Here is a 23,015-nt window from a genome sequence, read left to right as displayed (position 1 = left end):
CTCCTCCATTTGTCATCTTCCTTTTCTGTCATATTGGCCAATCTGATAGGTGTGAGGTGGTACCTCAAAGTTGTTTTCATTTGCATTTCTCTAATCAGTAGTGACTTAGAGCATTTTTTTCACATGACTATAGATAGCTTTGATCTCTTTGTCTAAAAACTTCCTGTTCATGTCCTTTCACCATTTATCAGTTAGGGAATGAAAATCTCTATGCTTAAAAAAAATAATGCTCTCTCACACACACACAGAGTTCAGATAAATTGTAAATGAATTTCAGAATCAAAAAGAAAGTTTATTTAAAAGCTTCTCTCCTTTATTTATGTGCTCATGACAGCTTTCATTTTTTCCAGCTGGAGTTTCTTGATTTCCAGGGAGTATTTCAGTTCCTCTAATGTCTTTCCTTTGTCTTTTTGACACTGCATCAACTTTTGTATACTTTCACAAATGTTGTTCCTTTCCTGAAATGCACAGTTGGGAAAGAAAACAATATTACAATGCTGGGAGGGTATTGGGGCTCATCACTCGAATGGAACAGCTAATCACTAGGATTGCTAGGTGGAACAGTGGATAGAGTGCCAGGCCTGGCATCAGGAAGACTCATCTTTAGGATTTTAAATCCAGCCTGATACACTTACTAGCTGTGTGTCCCTGGGCAAGTTACTTAATTCTGTTTGCCTCAGTTTCCTCATCTGTAAATTGGCAAAGCGTTCTAGTATCTTGGCCAAGAAAACCCTAAATGAGGTTATGAAGAGTCAGACATGACTGAAAGATAACTGGGCAACAATAACGCAATCACTAATGAATGGAAACTTCCTTGAATGGGTACTCAGAAGTTCAGGAGCTCTCAACGGGATTCTCATTATTGTCATGTCATAAGAGAGTGGTAAGAAACCTTGGAGATAATCAAATGCAATTCTTCTATTTTAGATGGGGAAGATGAGAGCCAGAGAGAATGGATTTGCTCAGGCAGGAGGAATGACATCCTCAGACACAGAAAATCTATTAGGGAAATTGCTCTGGATATTAAAAAATAATTTTAACTGAGAGTCTCCACAAAAATAAAATGTCTTTTATTCAGAATTCCTGCAGTGTCTGGATGTCTTTGTGGAAGTGTAGTATGGTGGAAAGAGTGTAAAATTTGGGGTCAGAAGACATAGGTTCGAATCCTACCACTCATTGCCTGTGTGACATTAGGAAAGCACTGAATGTCTCTGAGGTTTAGTTTATTCATGTGTAAAATGATGGGGTTGGAAGAGATGACCTCTGAGGTCTCTTCCAGCTCTACATCTTATGATTTTATGATCAGTCTGTCCATGGTGTTACTTAGATTCTAAGCTTGAAGGAGATTTACAAGTTGTTTCTGGTGACAGCATTGCCTACATATATTAGGATGGTGAAAATGTCCTCAGAAGTTCCAGGAAGGACAGAAACAACCCAGAAGCAAGAAGCATTAGGCTCTTTAAGACCATTTGATAAAAGAGAACTTCATTGTACTCATGGGAAGTTAGGTTTTCATTCCAAATTTGGTCTCATGGCTTTGCCTTTAGGGATGGAAAAATCACAACATCCCAAGCCCTAGTCACCATAAAAGCCATCAGCCAGCATCTGATTCTGCCTTGATGGTGAGGTTACTCATGAAAAGACCTAGAATCCTAGGGTACAGGGATTATGTTTGAGCCTGGGTATCCACAAGCTCCACTATGCCCAAAGACAAGGAGGTTGGGCTGTTACTTACTGACTCCTTCTCGGCTTTAACTGGGACCTCAGTGGTGGCTTCTAAGATCTCTTCACAAATGGGGGGCTCATCACTCCATTCCCCATCCATGCACTGCAGAGTCTGGGCCCCTATTAACTGGTACCTGGACCAAAAATGAAATGACAGCCACACATATATAGTGACAGTGAAGACCTCTGTACCCTTTGAGGAGTACAGAGCAAGGTCTCCAGGAAGTCCCCCAGCACCCCAGCACACACACAACTGTAGATGATTTTGTAGAAGGGATGAGCATTTATATAACACTAACTATGTTCTAGGTACTGGACTAAGTGCTTTACAAATACTATCTCATTTGATCTTTATAACAACCCTGAGAGGTGGGTATTGTTATCCCCATTTTACAGTTGAGGAAACTGAGATTAAGAACTTGCCCAGTTTTATGATGTTGCTGTTTCTGTCTAGATTGTTCTCCTGGTTCTGCTCATTTCACTTTGCATCAGTTCATAATCCAGGTTTTTCTGAAACCATCTTCTTCATCACTCCTTATAGCATAGTAGTAATCCATCACATTCACATACCATCACTTGCTCATCCATTACCCAGTTGATTGGCAGCTCCTCAGTTTCCAATTCTTGGCCACCAGAAAAAGAGCTTGTATAATTATTCTTGCACATATGGAATCCCTTTCTCCTTCCATAGAGCTAGTGGTTCCTTTTGGGGGATTTTCAAATGAAAATTAAAACCCAAGTCCTATATTTGGTATAACTTGAACCCAGCTTTTCCCAAGTCCAGGCCCAGCACCACCTGACTGTCTCTCCTCTACATTATATTTAATGCATATTTAAGGCATTTAGAAGAGATCCTTGGCCTAAGGCACTGGAGCTACAGGTCTCAGAAAGTGTATTCAGCTGCTAGGATAGGCTTGACCTGTCAGTGAACTCATCAAGACACAATTATCATCTCTCCTCTGGAAATAAAGTAGGCTCTGGAAGTTTCCTTAGTCAAGAAATAGGAACTTAATGGAAACCCAAAGGGGCCCTTTGAAATAGGAAGAGAGGAGAAATCTGCTTCTGGCTCCTGAATGGAGCTGATCTAATGCAATCTGATTCAAGGGCAAGATGAAATCCACTCTTCAAATAACTGACCTGAAGGTTTAGAAAGTGCTTCACACACATATGTCAAATATGAGCCACACAACATTATGAAGAAGGTACCAGATCTTAACCTGAGGTTCATGGACTTGCCTTTTGGTTTGTTTGTTTGTTTTTTCATGAACTTGTTTTAAAAAAAATTGCTAACTGTACTTCAATATAGTTGGTTTCCTATGGAATCCTATATATTTTATTTAATGCATTTAAAATATTATTCTAAAAAAGGCTGCATAGGCTACATCAGACTACCAACAGGGTCTAGGACACAAAAAAAGGTTCAGAACCCTTAGTCTAAGGGTACTATCCCCATTTTACAGATAAGGAAACTGAAACTCTATTCCCATTCTTCTAGTCTCCTGGGTTCAATACTTGGGCAACATCCTTGACTCCTCACTCTCTCTCACCTCCAATCAATTGACAAATCTTGCTGTTTCTTTACGCCAATAGCTTCTCTGGCATTTAACCCCTTCCTTCCATCTACTTTAATTCACACCTGCATCACTCTTTGCTTAAGTTATTGCAATAGCCTCTTTAAAAAAAAAAAAAAGATTTGTTTGGAGGCAATCAATATTAAGTGACTTGCCCAGGGTCCCACAGCTAGTAAGTATTGGGGGTTGGATTTAAACTCATGTTCTCCTGACTCCTGGACTGGTGCTCTATCTACTGCATCACCTAGCTGTCCCCCAATAACCTCTTAATTGGTGTCCTTGCCTCCAGTGATTCCCAGCTCCAGCCCATCCCCTATACTGCTACCTAAAATTCAGGACTATATGAGTTGGGCAGTCATAATGCACAAAGCTGCAAAGAAACTGATGGATCAAGCAATTAAAAGTACAAAACCAAAATAAACAGCCAGCACATATTTGTCAAAGTGGATTCGTAAAAATTGTATTTGTTATAGTGCTCATAAATCTTTTACACTAAATAACCAAACATCAATACTAAAATTTTTTTAAAGGCAATTTTCCTTAAACATAGATCTAACCATGTAACCCCCTACTCAATCAACTACAGTTGCTTTCTGTTGTCTCTAGGATAAAATATATATTATAATACCCTTTGCAATCTGGCCTCAAACTTTCTTTCCAGCCTCGTTGGACATTGCTCCTTCTCCTACACTCTTTGATCCAGTCAAACTAGCCTTCTCCGTGTTCCTGGTACACAATATTCCATCTCTGTCCTTTGCACTGGCTTTCTACCATGCCTGGAATGCACTCCCTCCCCTTCCTAGAGCCTCTCTTCCTTCAACATTGAGCTCCTGTAAGAAGCCTTTCCTGATCCTCACAACTGCTAGTGCCTTCCCAGATGACCTTATATTTAACAACTTTGCTGATGTTTGGTTTTTATTATCTTTGTATTTACACTGTTTATGTTTTATTTGGACTTGTCTCCTCTACTAGAATGTAAGCCATTGAAATGTAATAGAAGGGCTTATTTTATTCTTTGTATTTGTTCCTATTCTTTATCCCTGATGCCTGATCTGTTGTTGTTGTTCAGTCATTTCAGTTTTGTCTGACTCTTCAGGACTCCATTTGGGTTTATTTGTTTGTTTGATTTTTTTTTTTAACAAAGATACTGAAATGGTTTTCTATTTCCTTCGCCAATTCATATTCCAGATTAGGAAACTGAGGCCAAAAGATTAAGTGACTTGCCCAGGGTCACACGGCTAGTAAATGTCTGGGGCCATATTTGAACTCAGGTTTTCCTGACTCCAGGCACAGCACTGTATCTATTGTACCACCTAGCTGCCCTCTAGCGCTTGATAATAATAGTAATAATAACTAAATAATAATAATATCTAAACAATTATATGGTGCTTAGTATGTACCAGGCACTGTGCTAAGCACTTTACAATGATAAAATCTCTCATTTGATTCTCATGGAAACTTTGTGATAGGTGCTGTCATTATCCTTATTTTTTTGACAAGGAAACAAAGGTTAAAAAATTTGCCCAGTGTCACACAGCTAGTAAGTGTCTGAGGTTGGATTTGAACTCAGATCCTCCTGGATCTGGGCCTCCAGCTCCAGCCCTCCATCCACTGCACCAACTTTTGAGAGAGGGTGGCTTTTCCCTTCTTGGAAGTCTTCAGGCAGAGTCTGGATGACCATAGTCAGCTATGCTATAATTGGGATTCTTTTTGTGTATGGGTAACAATTAATTGACCTCGGAAATCCCTTCCAATACTCAAAATAACCCAGAATATTTGTCTGATGTATAGTAGGTAATTAAGAAATACTTGATGAGTGAGTGATTAGGTGACTCATCCAGTTGTCACATGGCTAGTAAATGAAGAAGGAAGGATTTAAAACCAGGTCTCTCAATTCCAAGCCCATTATTTTTTTTCCAATACATTTCATGCCAAAGAGGCCACATGGATACTCAAAAGACATGATTGAGGCAAGAGGGAGGAATGAGTGCCTAGGTCATTGGTAAGCTATACCAACCAATCTAAAATATGAATACAATGAAGATTATAAACCTCTCCCTAAACTTGTCTGTGTTCTTTGATTATATATTATTTCTTTTCTTTATCTTCCCTTAGTTCTTAGTAAAACACTGTTTAAAAAGTTTTATGATTTGTAAATGGTTAAGAAAGAGAAAAGAGGCACAAAGGTGGAACAAAGTAGCCAATAAATCTAGTAGTCTATGTTTAATAAATTCAAAGTTCTGAATTACTGGGCTAAGAACTTCCTATTAGACAAAAACTTATGGAAATTAATGTTTAAAAATTTAAAATTAAAAAATAACTTGAAGAAAAACTAGAAAGCAGTCTGTCAGAAACTAGACATAGAACTATATCTCATATAATATACCCTGAGGTCAAAATGGATACCAGACTTAGATATAAAGGGTGATACCATAAACAACTTAGAGGAGCAACAAAGACATTACCTTTCAGGTCCATGGATAGGGAGAGAATCCATGACCCAATAAGGGATACAGAGAAATAGAGAAGATAAAATTTACAGTTTTTATTTTATAAAAATTTTAAAGCTTTTGCACAATCAAAAACAATGCAGTTAAAATGAGAAAAGAAGCAGGTTTTTTTACCTTTGGCAAAAAACCTTTTCAGCAAGTTTCATTGATAAATCTTATTTCCAAGATTTACAAGGAACTTACTCACATTTATAAGAATAAGAGCCATTTCCCAATTAAGAAATGTGTGAAGGATATGAACAGTCAATTCTCAAAGGAAGGAATCAAAGCTATCAATAGTCATATTTTAAAATGTTCCAAATTGCTAATAATCAGAGAAATGGAAATGAAATTAACCTTGAGGTTCTATACCATGTCTGTTAGATTGGCAAGATTGATAAAAAAGGAAAATGACAAATATTGGAGGGGGTATGAGAAACAGACACAGTGATTCCTTCTTGGTGAAGCTATGAATTGGTCTGACAATTCTACAAAATAATTTGCAACTGTGCCCTCAAAAGTATTACATTATACATATATACCCATTGATCCAGTGATATCATTACTTGGCTTTTACCCCAAATACATTAGAGAAAAATGGAAAGAACCCACGTGTATAAAAATAATTATATCGGCTCTTTTTATAGTGAAAAAGAAAGGAAGAATGCCCATCAAATGGGGAATGGCTAAACAAATCATGTGAATAACTGGAATGCTATTTTATCATTAAAAATTATGAAAAAGTTTCAGAGAATTCTCAGAAGACTTGTATAAACTGACATATAGTAAAGTGAGCAGAACAAGGAAAATGATTTATACAATAACAACAACACTGCAAAAATAAATAGTTTCAAAAAGCTTAAGAAATCTGGTCAATGCCATAACCATGCATGATTCCAGAGGACTCATGATGAAGTATGTCCATTTCTTTTTGGAGGGCAATTGGAGTTAAGTAACTTGCCCAAGGTTACATGGCTAGTGTGTGTGTGTGTGTGTGTGTGTGTGTGTGTTAAGTGTCTGAGGCCAGAACTGAACTTGGGTCCTCCTGACTCCAGGGCTGGCGCTTTACTCACTGCGCCACCTAGCCACCCTGACTATGCATATTTCTTGCAAGGGTTTTTGGTCTTCATTTTGTTTTTTAATGATGGTGGACAAGGGGAGGGATAGAAATTTTAACTTGTTAACTAAGGAATAAAATTTAATTAAAATATATAAAGAGTTTGTCTACATGGAATTTACAGGGAATGAGATTTTTTCCATATCTTAACTGGAACAGATAATCAGATTGCTGTTCCACTAAGTATAGAGAGATATGATAGTGATGCCAATGAATCAGAACAACTCTAGAGACAGGAAAAGATAGGGAGAGTTGAGACAGAGAAAGTAGGAGTTCAGAGGTAAAGTTGAGTCCATGTATGGGTTTTATGTTTTCCCTTAGACCATGCTCCAGATGGATGAATCTTGACAGGACAGAAAAATAACACCCAGGGATGTGATGCTTCTGTTTCCTGTGAGAAGCAGCATGAAATAGGAGAAAGCAAATTACTTTAGAGAAGATCTGGATCCCAGTACACTTAAAGGCCATGGGACTGACCATGTGAAAGTCACAGAACCTCTTTGGGACTCAGTTTCCTCATTTGTAAAACAAGGGTAATGGTATTCACATTACCTAATCCACAAAGTTGTTATGAAGATGGATCTCTGTAAAACAAACAACAAAACCAACAAAAAAAAAACCCACCAAACAAACCACAAACTCTCAAGGCACTATAGAAAAGAAAGTTTATTAATGCTATCATTATCCATAATAGGCTAGGATCCTGATGTCTGACTTACCCATCATCACAGTAGAAGGTAGTGTTTGACCCTGAATTGAAATCTCTTGCTTTAAAATGGCCATTCTTTGGTCTTTGGGGAGATTTGCATTCTCCTTGGGGAAAAAAAAAAGGATGCCAGAGTGAACATTATAGCAAGCTACAAAAGGCAGTTCTAGGCACTGGGGCTATCTAGACTCTTCATCTTTCACTTTCCTAAATCTTCATTTGTGAGCAAAAAGTGTTCTTTATTGCCTCCCCTTTAATCCAAGTCTCAGTTTTTCATGCATCAGAACTCCTTCCCCAAAACTCATTGTGTGGATTTGGAACTATATCCAATTTGGCTAGTGCCAGCAGAAGGGAAGCAGAAATCCATTACAGAGGTAATTAATAGTTATCCATTCATTAATTTATTAAATTTCCAAACACTTATTGATCATATATACTATACTTCAGAAGTAATCACTTGGCACAGGAGATTGTGATAGATGCAATCCTTTGAAAGAGGAAGTTGTGGTAAGAACTTGGGGTGAGGGATAAATAAGGAAATATAATAAGGAAAATAAGGAATAAGGAAAAGAATGATGGATTGGGAATCAGCAGACCTTGGCTACAGTTCTGGGGCTGCCATTTATTAACTATGTGATCTTAAGAAAGCCTGAGCCTCAGTTTCCTCATCTGTAAAAGTGAAAAAGGTCGGTGCAAGGAAAGGGTGAATTAGATGGTGTCTGAAGCTGTTTCCAGAGTTTTAAAACTTGTGACTCTATATACTGATCAGGATTGGAAGTTTACCATTAATTGGGGGATACATTGTCTAAGTAGATTGTGATTCAGAAATTGCAGATTTACAGAATTTGATTTTTGGAAGATACTTCAAGGCCATCTAATTCAAACCATACATGAAAGAAATCCATCTGCAATGTACCCAGCAAATGGTGGTCCACTTCTGCTTAAAGAAGAACAGAGCCTATCTTTTCTATCATCCTCATTTTGTAACATTTCTGTTCCATAGAAAATGATTAATACAAAAAAGCATATGAACAGATGCTAAGATGTAAAGAAAGAGGAACCAGGAAAACAATATACACAATGGATACAACCATCTAAATGGAAACAACGACAAGCAAAATGACATGTAATTATAGTAACCAAACTCAGTCCCAAAGAAGAAATGAAATAAATATATCTGCCTCCCTTCTTTGCCTCTTTACAGATGTGAGAGACAATGGGTGCATAACATTGCATACTTTGTCAGACTTCATTGAATATGTTGGTTAGTTTTATTGAACTGATTTCCCCTTCTATTTTTTTTTAAAAACAGGGATGGCTCTTTGAATAGATGAAGGGATTTATTCAAAAGTGAAGATGCTATAAAAACAAAATATACAGTAAGTTTTTAAAAGCTTAGAAACTCAGCTAAAAGAAGTAAGCAATATGTTTTATGCACTTCCAAATAAAGGAAAAGATAAGAAATTACTGTAAAAATTCAGGGGTCCCTTAACTCAAACAGGGTTCAGGTCATTTAAAGAAAGGTTGTTTTGACTGACCTGAACCTGAGGTGGAGGAAGTAGAACCCAGACAAAAACTCCTGTTTCCTCTATGAATCCACAGAGCTGAACAAAAGAACTCCACCTTGGGATCATTTTAATTAGCAAGAAAAAGACCTCCAGAGTTCAAGTTAGAGGAGGGGTGGGATGTGACCCTCTGAGTATGATCATTTGACTGAATCCAAACTTCATAGAACAAATTCTTTTATTAAGGGGATTTGTTCTGTGAAGTTTGGATTCAGTCAAAGGGCTGCACTTGAGGACCTAGAGGACCACATGTTGCCTTGAGGCTGCAGGTTTCCCACCCCTGGGTTAGAGTGAGCTTCTGTTGTTAACCCAACGGGAGATGGATAATTGAGAGTATGAAAGAAGTAGAGTAATTCTTTGGACCTGGTATAAGTTAATTGGACTGAGATGACTTGGAAGTAATACTGTTTATACCTGAAGATGCTCTCACACTGTAGTAAAAAATAGTTTATTCCTATAAACTGCCTGGGTATCTATTGTATGCAGTAAGTACATTGTATATGTGGGAAAGGGGTACCCCTGGAGAGAAGATAAGCTATCAATTGAACCAGTGCAGTCTTTGAAGGAAAAATTTCCATCTTCTTGGCCCCTGTATTAGAGCATTAGAAAGTTACCCAAGAGAAGTAAGGATGGAAACTTAGCCAAGAGAGTCTATTTGAAAACTTTTTATCACATAACACTCACTGTCTGATTACTCTGAGAAGCAGAGATGGAAACTCAACCAAGAGAGTCTATTTGGAAACTGACTATCACATAACACTCACTCTTTGATTACTCTGAGACCGAATGCTTACTTCTTAGACAACCATTGTTCACTTTCCCAGAGCATCATGGCACATGGCAGGTATCCAGTCTTTAGTGAATGCCCAAACAGATGCTCCTATCCCATAGCCATATTATTAGGGCTCGGTGTTTTCTCCCTTGAACTTACCTGTTATACATATGGGAAGTGGAGGTGTCCAGCTGTGGTCTTTCTGGCACTGGCTCCAATTACTGCCCTTCAAGATGTAGCCAGTGCCACAACTAAAGGTGACTACTTCCTCCTCAGAAACAGGCTCCAGCTTTGAGGAATTCAGTTGACCATTAACCACCACGGGGTTAGGACAGTGACCCACTAAAGGAGGAAACATTCATGGTCTCTGAAATTGTTATACCAAGGGGAGGGGGAAGAGACTAAGGTCAAGACATCTTTGGAAGCAGGATGGAAAGCAAAAGAGAATAACTATCCAAGTTCAGTATGAACAACAGCAAGGGTCAAAAAGCAAGCGGCAGAGAAGAAGGAAGGAAAGGCTAGCTCTACAAAAATAAGGGAGAAAAGGACCTGCTAGTCTTAGTGGCCCACACAGTGAATATAAACCAGTAATTGTCACTATAATTAAAAGAAATTGAACAAAGTGTTTTCCAGTATTCCAACACTGACCAAAGTAGAATTGGTATTTTGCTATATCTGCACTGATATACTTTTAGAGTCCTGTTAACTAGATATGTTTTCAGTGATGATAATAACAACATTAATATAGCAGTTTATAAAGCTAAAAAGTTCTCTTCACCTCGTGAAGTAGTGCAAATATGTCCTCATTATACAGATGAAGAAATGACAGTAGCTAACATTTATGTAACACCTATTATGTTCCAGACACTGTGCTAAATGCTTTACAATTACTATTTCACTTGATCCTCATAACAGCCCCACAAAGTAGGTGCTATTATCTTTCCCATCTCACCAATGAAGAAACTGGCAAACAGAGGTTGAGTGATTTGCCCAGCATTGCACACAGTTAGTAGATGTAAACTGAGCTTTAGAAAGATTTAGTGATCTGTCCTTCTTAGACCTCTAGAATAAAATATCCCATAGGCACATCCGTCTCAGTGTTTTCAAAACAGAAGTTATCTGACTCTCCTCATTTTGCTACATCTTAGCTATCTTCTTACTCTGGTACTACCTCTGGGGTCATCTCCAGTTATCCTGATCTGTATCTGGCCGCTGGACCCAGATGGCTCTGGAGGACAAAGTGAGGTGGGTGGCGTTGCACAGCCCTGCCTCACTTAAATCCAATTCACTTGCAAGTCATGGCATCACCTCCCTGATGTCATGGTCCACTTTGAGAATGAAGGACAAACAACTTCCTCCATTCTGCAAGCACTCTTCTCTCAGGGGTAACTTCCTCTCTGGGTTTCCATCTTAGGGAAGGGCTCAGATCAGTCATCCTTCATTCTGTTCCCAGCTCTTCTATGGACTCTCTATACCCGGACATGGTACCCACTACATAGTTAAGTTCCTGTCTCCCTACTTTTTTCCTCCCCCTCGTGTTCTATTTTTCTGTATTAGAATGTAAGCTCCTTGAGGGCAGGGACTATTTTTTGCTTGTATTTGTATCACCAGTGCTTAGCATAGTACTAAACACATAGTAAATGCTAATAAATGCTTGTTACCTTTCCCCTCTGTATTTCCCTATTACTGATGAAGGCACTACCATACTAAGGCTCACAACCTCAGTGCCATCCTTGACTCCTTGCTTACACCCACTCCACACATCCCACTAGTGTCCAATCTTATTGCCTCTACCTTCACATGTCTTGCATATGTCCCCTTCTATCTATAGTCAGACCCCTTGTTCTGACTTTCATTACCTTGCACCTGAACTATTACAGTGACCTGCCTCTGGTAACCTTCCCCTACTCCAATCTATCCTCCACTCTTTGGCCAAAATGATTCTCCTAGAGTGGAGGTCTTACCATATCAACTCCCTTCTCAGTGAGCTTCAGTAGCAAACCTTTGCCTTCAGGATTAAATCTGAAGTCATCTTTTTGGCATTTAAAAACCTTCATAACCTGACCCATTTGGATTTTTCCAGTTTTTTATGCTTTACTCCCTCCACTCACTTCATGCTCCAGCATCACTGACCTCTGTGCAGTTCCTAGAACACAACACTGTCTCTCCTTTGTGTGCCCTCACTGCCTATCCACCATGCCTAGGATACTCTACCTCCTCACCTTGATCTCTATTTTTTTTAAACCATGGAGTTAATTTGTTTATTTTAATTTGTTTATTTTTTGCTTTTTTGGAGGGGGGAAGGTAGGGCAATTGGGGTTAAGTGACTTGCCCAAGGTCACAGAGCTAGTGTTTCTCACCTCTGTCTCTTGACTACCTTCAAGACTGCTCAAAATCTACCATTTGAAGGAGGGTTTTTCCCAGGGCCCTCAGCTACTAATACCTTTCCTCTTTAGATTACTTTTCATCTGCTATGTTATGTCTAGCTGTTTACATGTTGACCCTACCATTAGGATGCAGGCTTTTTGAAAGAGGTGAAAGGACTAGGGTTTTTTTTTCTTTGTAAATCTAGCACACTAAGTACTTAATAAATGTTTGTCGACCCAGCTAGTAACATGTAACATCTAGGACTCAAACCCAGGACTTTTGACTCCATGCTCAGTGATTTTTCTGCTCTGTCATTCTATTATTTTTGTTATCTGCATAGGCATAGAATCAATATGGTGTAATATACAGAGCTTGGAATCAGGAAGATCTGGGTTCAAATTCTGCCTTTGACTCTTTACTAGCTATGGGAACCTAGATAAGTCACTTAATGTCATTAGGCTTCAGGCAACTCCCTAAAAATGTATTTCCTAAGTCACTGAAGAATGCTATCTACACTGAGTAAGTTCCCCAAGTTGGTGAAATCACAGCTCCTAGACACAGACAAATGGAAAGGGAGTCAGAAGAGTAACAGTAACTACAAGGTCTAAGCTAGGTCACAGGGAGGACTTCTTCCAGCTTTAAATCTGTGCTCTTATGGCTCTCGAAGTTGGTATCATTTAGATTACTTTGTCCTAGTTTAGGTTCTACCATCATTTCAGTCAGCCAGGTTTGAAATCTTGGAGACAACCACAAATCTCCACTCTCTCCAGCCTCATGCCACCCCTGATATCCAATCAGCTGCCGAGTTTGGCTATCTCTATATCTCTAACATCTGTTCCTTTCTTTCCACTCATATGAGCATCAACCTTCATCAGTCAGAGTTTCATCATCCCTCATCTGGACTATTGCAAAAGCCTTCTAATTAATCCTCCTGCCCAAGTGTCCTGCCCCCCCTTCCAATTCATCCTCCACACAGTGACCAGTGAGATATTCTTTTTTTTTTCTTTTGGAGGGGGGAGGGCAGGGCAATTGGGGTTAAGTGACTTGCCCAAGGTCAGAGTAAAATTAAAAATATTAATTAAATTAAATTAAATTAAATTAAAAGTAGTAAGAGTTAAATGTCTAAGGTCAGATTTGAACTCAGGTCCTACTGACTGCAGGGCTTGTGCTCTATTTACTGCACCAACTAGCTGCGCTGCCCTTCCCCCCAAACCCCCCCCCCCCAAGATATTCTTAAGATGGAGATCTGATCATATCACATCCTGGTTTGACAAGGTCCCATGGCTCCCCATGGTCCTTAGGATCAAATATATGGGGGAAGGAAGACTCTCCAATGAGCAGCCAGTCCTTAGTGCCTGTGAAATATGTTCTGCCTGCTTTCTATCAACCCATATAGAGATCTGGTGAGCCTGCTTCCAGAAATCTGTGAGGATGTGTAATGAAATGGCCTGTTTCCTACTTAAGAAAATGAACAAGTATAATTCAGCATAAAAGTCTTCTCTTTGGCATTTAAGGCCCTTTGTAATCTGCCTCTAGCCTATCTTTCTAAACTCATTATATGACTCCCCTTCATACCAGCTACATTCCAGCCAAGCAGGCCTACCTTGATGTTTCTTATGCACAACATTCCAGCTTTCACCTCCATAACTTTGCACAGACCCTCCCCCATACCTGGAATGCACTCCCTCCTTATTTCCACTTTTAGATTCCTTAGTTCATTTCAAAGCTCAATCTAATTACTTTCTTCTACATGAGGTCATTTCCTCCACCAGATAGTCCCCACCAAGATTGCTATTATTCTAACATATGCTTTGTATTACTTTACCAGTGAACACATGTATCTGCCCCCCATCTCTCCCCCTACCCAGTAGAATGTAATCTTCTTGGAGAGCAGGAGCTATTTTTTTACTTTGTATCCTTAGGGTCCAGCACAATTCTCAGCACATAGTATGTGCTTAATTAAATAATTGGTTGATAAATGGGAAAAAAGACAAAGGGTAATTTTTTTATTATCTTTACAATGAATTCCTCCCCCCCCCAAAGGAAATGGGCTTAATTTAGGAAAAAACATTCAGTTCAATGTAATGAAGAATTTATCATTAAATGGTATACTTAATTTGATTAACTGAATAGCTATTGACTATCAGCTATGTATCCAATTATTGAATTTTCATCCCTAGAAATTTTTAAAAATAGAGACCCAGATATATTAAGTATAAATATAACATCTTCTTACATAATTTGGGTATAGTTTGTTTAAAAGTAGTGCTAGATGATTTGTTAAGGTCTCTTCTAGCTAGACTAGTTTTCTCTGCTAGCTTTTCCATATAAGTCCCAGTATGGAAGCAGGGGAAACAAACTCACAGAGACAAGTAGGTGCTGGGGAGTCCCACTCCAAGGAGGTTTTATTGCAGAAAAGCTCTTTCTTCCCTACCAGGTGGTAGCCACTGATACAGGTATAAGTCACCACAAACCTTTCTTCTCTAGCTGTTACTATAAGAATGCTATAGTTGACTGGAGGGGGATCTAGACAGTGATCTGTAGGGGAGAAGAGAAAAGACATGAGTCAAGATTTATTCTCTGCTGACACAGGAAAGAGGAACGCCCTTGTCGGCCTTTTACACCGCTCTGCAGGCTCTCTTCCCCCTTGACTGAGGCTTTAGATTCTGGTTTGTATCTGCATCCATTCAAGCTATTTCACCCTCACCCTCAAGCCCTCCTTTCCATAATGGGTCTCCAAATCCAGGTGGCCAGTTTAACTAGAGCAGAGAATGTATAAATCCAATCTTCTACTTTCATGGTTGTCAAAAGAACATCAGGGTTTTCACTGAACTCAGTGTCAAGGTCCTCCCAGCCTGGCTGAAATCAGTTGGTTATCCAGGATCTTGGAATGCAGCATTTCAATCCTGATCCCTTCCTTCCCTCCTCCACCCCATCCCAGGGAAGGCAGATAAATGATCTGGAATTGCCTTGTCAGATAGAGCTATATAATATTTACCAAACTCCTACAATGTACAGGTTCTTGGTGCTGGTGATGTTGCAAGGCAAGAAGCCTAGGGCAGGTCCTTCTATACCCAAGTCTGCTCTAAGGTGTCCCATCAGCAGAGCTTGAGAAGAAATAGACTTACCTGCTGAGGCAGGGAGCAGCCATGCAACCAGAATGCAGGGCACAAGCCAAGACTTCATCTGGTCAGTTTAGGATTGGGATCCCAGCCAAGGTACCTGCTTTCAATGGAAACAGATATTCTGTTACTATATGGGACCAGATCAGATCTCTGTTTTCCCCTGGGTCTGAAGATCATTTATACCAAGAAAGCATCCTGTTAAGCAAAAAAAATAAAAAAATAAAAACAACCCAAGCAAATGCAGAAAACAAGATCAGAAGCAAAAGGTAACTTTTGTAAAAATACGAAGGAATAGAAGAGCAGCCAAGACCACTGGGGAGAAAAAACCAAAACCTAGTTTCTGGAAATACCTGGTTTCTGGGAATACTGAATCAATGGTTGACCATCACCTTTGTACCCCAGGCTTAGCCTCATTTCCCATACCTAGTCCTTGGGCCATGCCGTTGACCTCTGTCAATATTTGCCAATAGTTGTGCTCTACCCCTTCCTGTTGAAAGGTCATCACTAAAGAAGTTGAAGTTGACATGAGAGGGCAAAGAAGGAAAGGGTAGAGATGCAAAATGTGTTCTACATCTGGCCCTTTCTGGGTGGTATCCTACAGGTATTGCCTCCTGGTCTTTGACTTCTTCAAGCTATAAACACCACTGCTTTCTGGAAATGCTGGATTCTTGCCCCATCTACTGGAGAGGAGGATATCCTTTAGCAAGGGGAGTGACCCAAGTTTTGTGAGAATCTGCAGCCTCCCAGCAAAGGGTCATATCTCTGCATCCTGTTGATACTTACTGGTTTTATTCCCAAAAGAGGAAGCAGGGAAGTTTAAAAAGAGTGAGAATCCAACATGCTACAATGAACTATTGTCCTGATTGTCCAAGATTGAGCTCAGATGGATTCTTCAGCAGAACTATTCAATAGTCCAGTTACAGACAACAAAACCCCATTGAGAGGTGAGTAGAGCAAAAAGCTCTAGGCTAGAACTGAAAACATGTGAAAGTTCTGGATAGAAAAGGAAATTCTGCCATGGCCTCAGGAACAGAAAGCCTAAGTGTTTTGGAAAGAGCTCTCAGTTTCTGGCAATGAAACAGGGGGATTATGGGTTTTGCAAGGAAGGGAAAGTGGAATAAAATGTTTAAGTTCACCAACTTCACATCAATAAGCATTTATTTATTCATTGTCTATTATGTGCAAGATCCTATGCTAGAAGATGGGAACATATGGATAAGATCAAATAAGTTTCTGCCCTCATAGACTTAATATTGTGGGGAGTGGTGACATAACATGTGCAAAAGTAAATAAATACAACGTAATTCAAAATAATTTTATGAGGGAGACAGTACCAATAACTGGGAGAATAAAGAAAGGCCTCATATAAGAAGATGGTACCTGCTCAGAGAAAATCTAAGAATTTTAAGGCAGAGGTGAAGAGCGAGTACATTCCAGGGTTTACTGGTGAAACACAAGGAGGTAGAAGTTGGAATGTTGTGTGTAAATAGGAGGCCAGTTTAACTGGAACAGAGAATGTATATAGGGGAGAAATAGGAAATATTCCTAGAAATGTTAGTGGGAACCAGATGGTTAAGGGCATCTGGCAGAACAGATAGTCAAGTATCTCAGTGGAAATAAAATTTTAAAAGTGGCAAGGAAGGCGATTTATCACTGCCCAATAGCAAGCTATTCTATCAAGAAGGAATCATCAAAACTATTTGGTTCAGGGCTAAAAGAGGGAAAAAGTTTATCGATGGAATAGATTAGATAAACAAGACCTACAAGCAACCGAGCGTATGAACCCAAAGACCGCAAGAACCCAACACAAAGACTCATTCTTTGACAATCCTGGGAAAACTGGAAAGCAGTCAGGCAGAAGTTAGGTTTAGACTAACATCTCATGCCATATATCACATGTATAAAAAGTGAAATGATAAACAAATCAGAGCAGAAGAGAATAAGAGACACCTTTTACAGCCATGAATGGGGAAAAGTCTTTACCAAACAAAACATAGAGACGATTATAAAAGATAAAATGGACAATTTTCATTACATAAAATTAAAAAACTATTACACAAGCAAAATCATTATAGTTAGGATTAGAAGTGAGACTGGAAAAGAATCTTTGCAGGAAATTTCTCTTTACAAAGATCTGATATTTAAAATATATGGTGAATATATGTGTATATAATATATATGTATAGATGTACATATAGATGTATACACATCTATCTATCTATCTATCTATCTATCTATCTATCTATCTATCTATCTATCTATCTATCTATCTATCATCTATCTATCTATCTATCTATCTATCATCTATCTATGAATAAGAGCCGTTCTCCAATAGAGAGAATGCTCCATTCAGCAACACAACGATCCAAGGCAATCCCAAAGGACTCATGACGAAAAATGCTGTTAGTCTCCAAAGGAGGAATTGATGGCATCTTAATACAGACTGAAGCATACAATTTTTCCCCTTCTTCTTCCCTCCCTTCTTTCCTTCTTTCCTTTCTTTTTTTGAGTTTTCTTCCACAGAATGATGAATATGAAAATGTTTTACATGATTGTACATATATAAACTATATCAGATTGCTTACTGTTTCAGGGAGTGGGGCGGAGACGGAAGAAGGGATTGAATTTGGAACTCAAAACAAAACAAAAACACCAAATATTTAAAATTGATAAAATATTATTAGAACTTAAAAAAGAATTTGAGGTAGATATAAAAAATTCAAGCTATCAGTAACCATATCAAAATGCTCTAAACCATTAATAATGATGAATTATTAATTACCTCTGAAGAAGGTTGAAAATTAGTGGTATACTAAATAACTTAATCATGAAGAATTAATGGTTCAAAGAATAAATCTTCGAAACAATAGAGAATTTCATCAAAGAAAATGATGAGACAACATGACAAAATTTTTAGAATTTCTCCAAAGCAACCCTGAACAGAAAATATATTTTCTAAACAATTTCTTCAACAAAAAGAGAAAAAACAAATCATGAAACTGGGTTGCAACATTTTTTAAAAGACAGGAAACCAATAAATTAAGAAACATCAACTAAGAATCAAAATACAAATTCTAAAATTCAAAGAAGTTATTGACAAAGTTGAGAACACAATTGCTATTGAATTAATAGATGAAACTAGAAACTTTTAAAAACTGTTTAAATAGATGAACCATTAGTTGATATGGTTTTTTTTTAAAGAAAATATTTGTAATTGTTCCTTTTATTGTAATAAGGAACTGGAAGCTAAAGAGATGCCCATCAGTTGGGGAACAGCCAAAGGACTATTTGCTTGTAGGTCTTGTTTATCTAATCTATTGCATCAATAAATAGTCTACTATATTAGTAGAATAGATTATTAATGCATGGTAAGAAATGACAAAAGAGATGGTTTCAGATTAGCCTGTGAAGACTTGTGCGAACACAAGCAGAGTGAATTGAGCAGAACCACTAACAATAACATTGTAAAGAAAATCAATTTTGAATGACCTAAGAAATCTGACTCCAACCAAGACTCCAGAGGACTGAGGAGGAAGTGCCTTCTGACAGAGGACTGATGGACTAAAGATGTAGAATAAGACATACATTTTAGACATGGCAAACATTGAGATTTGTTTTATTTGACTATTCTGTTGTTACAATAATTATGTTTTTTTTTTACTTTGAGGAGAGACAGGAGCTAGCAATAAGGTTGATTGATAAAAGGGAGAAAAAGACAGAAGGGATCACTTAGACATTTAAAAAAAATTTATAGAAGAGAATATAAGTTTTCAGAGGGAAACACAGACAAGCAGTACAGCTTTGAAAATAATATGTTGAACTTAATATACAAGGTGTAAAGTCTTAGTGCAGTTTTACACTTAAATAGCTTAAAACTGCACTAAGACTTTTGGAATATCTGGTGTACTTTCAAAAAATAAGCTGAATATGACAGATGCTTATTTTCATTCATGTTCTTTTTCTGCTCTGCTCTGTATATGGAAATATTTTTTTCCTATTTCTTCAATTCAGCATTAAAAAAATAAAAAAAATGTAAATGTGATCCCTTTGTGAAGAATGGATTGGAGAGGAGAGAAATCTGAGGTAAAAAAGACTCATTAGGAGGCTATTGTAACAATCCGAAAGAGAGATGATGAAGACCTGGACCAGAATATGGGCTTACTGAGTGGAGGAAATGGGAAGGATCCTAACATTGTGGAGGCAGAACCAGAAAAACTTGGAAATCAATTGAATATAAGGATTTAATGAGAGAAAGAGCCAATGATGATTCCAAGATCATGAAACTAGATAACTAAAGATAGATGAAAGAAATTATCTCCCCTTTAATTCTTATGATATTTATGCATTTTTAAAAGAGAGAGAATGGAGGATAGCCAGAAAGATGCACAGATAAGTATGAAAGCTACAGGTTGAACTTAGACACTTAAAAAGAAAAGCAACTTGTATATAACATATGTATATAATATAATTAATAATTAATATAATATAATGTAATTTAATATAATGTAATATAACATACATAATATACATTATATAGGATATATTTATATATAATACATATAATAGAGTTTCATTTTCATGAACTGTTTCCCTTTTATATTCTACTAAGTGTATGGAAATCTCTACTTTATTTGGTGTTTTTTAAGTTCAGGATACAAAAAAGGTAAGCACCTACTTACACAAAATGGCAACCAAAAAAGAAAAAATATGGTTTTATTAATGGTAATGGCATTAAAGGAGATACATTACCATCTATTTTGCCATAACACCCTAAGACCACTGGGTCTTTCATTCTTGTGTGTAGCTAAATAAGATGTCTTGCCCTATTAGAATATAAGCTCTTTGAGGGCAGGCATTATCTTACTTTTCTTGTATTCCTGGTGCTTAGAAAAGTCCTTTGCACATAGCAAGTACTTAATAAATACTTATTCCTTAACAACCTCTCTCCCATCCATCCTCATTTCTCCATTCACAGTCACCACTCCAGTTCAGGCCGTCATCACATATTGTCTGGACCATTTCTATAGCCTCCTAATTGGTCTTCCTGCTTCTAGTTTCTCCCTCTTCAGTTCACCTTCCACACCAACAGTTCTCAAACCTTTTGATCTCAGGTTCCCCTACACTCTTACAAAGTATTGAGGACACTATAGGGCTTGTGTTTATGTACAGTCATATCTATCAACATTCGACACATTAGAAATTAAAATGGATAAAATTTTAAAATATTTATTAGTTTATTTGAAAATAACAAAGTCCTGTCATGTTAACATAAATAATGTGTTATTTTTAATAATACATTTTTAATAAAATAAAAAATAACATAAATATTTTATTTAAAAAAAAACAACGATATTTTCCAAAACAAAAATATTAGTCAGAAGAGTGGTATTGTTTCAAATATTTTTGCAAATCTGTCTGGCTTAATAAAAGACAGCTGGATTCTCTCTCATCTGCTTCTTAATTCAGTCCATTGGGATATATTGTTTTGGGTCAAGTATATGAAGAGAATTTGGCTTCACACAGATATGTAGTTGGAAAAGGGAGGAGTATTTTGGCAGCGAGGGGCATCTAGGTGGCACATCGAATTAGAGTGCTGAGCCTGACGTCAGGAAGACCTGAGTTCAAATTTGGCTTCAGATACTTACTTGCTATGTGACCCTGGACAAGTCTTCTCACCCTGTTTATTTCAGTTTCCTCATCTGTTAAATGAGCTGGAGAAGGAAATGGCGAACCACTCCAGTATCTTTACCAAGAAAACCCCAAATGGGGTCATGAAGCGTTGGATGCCAGTAAAGAATGAAACATCTTTGCAAAATAGTTTTGGATACATGTATGCCACTTCAAGAACTACTACTTCACACAGTCGCTAAAATAATTTCCTTCACTTGCTAAAGAATCTTTGGTGGCTCCCTACTGCCTATAAAATATAAACTCCAAAGCCTGGCATTCAAACTTCTTTATGGTCTGGCTCCAGACTACCTTCTTATTTCACATTATTCCCATTCACATGATCTCCTTTCTGGCCAAGTCACCCTACTTCCTGTTCCCTGACCTTTGCATCCCAGATCCTGCCTTTGTGCCTTTGCATAAGTCCTGTGTACCTGGAGTTTTCAAAGATCGATTGGTTATTCCAAATTAATGCCTGACCTGACATTTGATTTCTCTATGGAACATAATAAAAAGAATTATATGACTTCAGTACCTCTTAGGATTTGATTAAATTTAAATTGCTATTAATAAAGGTAAAGAGTGTGAAAAAATGGACACGACATAATATGCATGTTGAAGGTTGAAATAAATGATCTCCCTTTAACCCTTATGATATTTATTATAAAAATAAGCCATCCAGCAAATCCATTTTCTACTTTTGTGTGTGATAGAATTACCTAGGAGAAGAAAGGATAGACTATTGGTCACTCATTTTGGATTAGTTGTTTTATTATATTCTTAGTTACTGATAATTGTTAGATAGTGATTATGGCCTCAATACCACAGACATTTTCTAAGAGCCCTGCTTTTTCTTTACCTTATCCAAGAGGGCAGAGAATCAAGAATCGGTATTATTCTTCATCTTCTCAATGAGGGGAACTCTCCTCCCCCAGCAGCCCACTGACAGACCAACATCCTGTTCTTCATTTCCTTTAGGCCCTTCCTGGCAAAGGACCATGGAGTGGTTTCTATTAGGAGTTGGTAAGTCCTCATGGCCTCATGTCTAGGTAGGCCCAGTTAGGACCAGTAGATATAAGTAAATTTTATCCTGACAGGAATGCTGACATTTAGAGTAACTGTTAGAAATGATGTTCTCCTGTGAATGACTTTGCTATTCGCAACAATACAATAACCCAAGACAATCCCAAAGGACTCATGATGAAAAGTGCTATCTCTTCCTCCAAAGGAGTAACTGATTGTGTCTTAATACAGACTGAAACATACTATTTTTCTCTTTTTCTTCCTTCCATCCATCTTTCCTTCCTTCTTTCTCCCTCCCTCCCTTCTTTCTCTTTCTTTCTCAAGTCTTCTTGTGCAAAATAACTCATATAGAAATGTTTTACATGATTGTATATGTATAACCTATATCAGATTGCTTACTGTCTCAGAGAAGGGGGAGGGATAGGATTTGGAATTCAAAACTTCAATGAAAATGAATGTTAAATATTGTTTTCATGTGGAATTCGGAAAAATATTATTTTAAAAAATTATGTTCTCAATTTGCAAAGGCCATTTCGGTAGAACCTAGAAATTTTCCTGCAAGTTCATGTGCTTGCAAGACTCCATTTAATACCTCTATGCAAAATAATCTAATTATTCAAGGTTATCCTTAGGTCTGTTGCTGAAAGTCAAAGACAGCATTGACTTTTAACAGATTTAGTAGAAATGCTTGATCAAAGCATTTTAGGGAAAGAGGATTTTAAAAAATAGTGCCTTGGGGCAGCTAGGTGGTACAGCAAATAGAGTACTGGCCCTGGAGTCAAGAGGACCTGAGTTAAAATCCGACCTCAGACACTTGACATACTTACTAGCTGTGTGACCTTGGGCAAGTCACTTAACCCCAATTGCCTTGCCTCCTCCCCTCCAAAA

General features: G+C 37.8%; 1 protein-coding gene and 1 long non-coding RNA gene across 2 annotated transcripts in view; one reads left to right on the top strand and one right to left on the bottom strand.

Annotated features, from left to right (window-relative positions):
* Positions 1 to 271: 271 nt before the first annotated feature.
* Positions 272 to 16,058, bottom strand: C4BPB (complement component 4 binding protein beta). Its single transcript, XM_069074740.1, has 7 exons — positions 15,861 to 16,058; positions 15,441 to 15,537; positions 14,677 to 14,850; positions 10,105 to 10,287; positions 7,622 to 7,715; positions 1,736 to 1,859; positions 272 to 458 (listed from the first exon to the last, which is right to left on the bottom strand). The coding sequence occupies exons 2-7, from the start codon at positions 15,496 to 15,498 to the stop codon at positions 318 to 320; spliced, it is 774 nt and encodes a 257-aa protein (XP_068930841.1). The 5' UTR covers positions 15,499 to 15,537; positions 15,861 to 16,058; the 3' UTR covers positions 272 to 317.
* Positions 16,059 to 16,224: 166 nt separating this feature from the next.
* The window catches only part of LOC138151221 (uncharacterized), a 38,485-nt gene continuing 31,694 nt past the window's right edge, over positions 16,225 to 23,015 (top strand). Inside the window, exons 1-2 of the long non-coding RNA XR_011165763.1 lie at positions 16,225 to 16,381; positions 22,083 to 22,127. This is a non-coding gene — a long non-coding RNA (uncharacterized lncRNA). The remainder of the gene's footprint in view (positions 16,382 to 22,082; positions 22,128 to 23,015) is intronic.

Source organism: Petaurus breviceps, unplaced genomic scaffold (genome assembly GCF_028583685.1).
Source record: "Petaurus breviceps papuanus isolate PSGF00001 unplaced genomic scaffold, PetGlider_PUasm1.0 90895, whole genome shotgun sequence".
Classification (NCBI taxonomy): domain Eukaryota; kingdom Metazoa; phylum Chordata; class Mammalia; order Diprotodontia; family Petauridae; genus Petaurus; species Petaurus breviceps.
Note: the sequence above shows the minus strand (reverse complement) of the source record. Positions and strands in the feature narration are given on the sequence as shown.

Bases quoted from the DNA above. Each gene is read 5' to 3' on its own strand.
- C4BPB (XM_069074740.1), bottom strand. From the start codon at position 15,498: ATGAAGTCTTGGCTTGTGCCCTGCATTCTGGTTGCATGGCTGCTCCCT. The intron at 14,851-15,440 runs GTAAGTCTATTT...TCTCCCCTACAG, and splicing joins GCTGCTCCCTGCCTCAGCAG to ATCACTGTCTAGATCCCCCT. The intron at 1,860-7,621 runs GTAAGTCAGACA...TTTTTGGTCCAG, and splicing joins ACCTTCTACTGTGATGATGG to GTACCAGTTAATAGGGGCCC.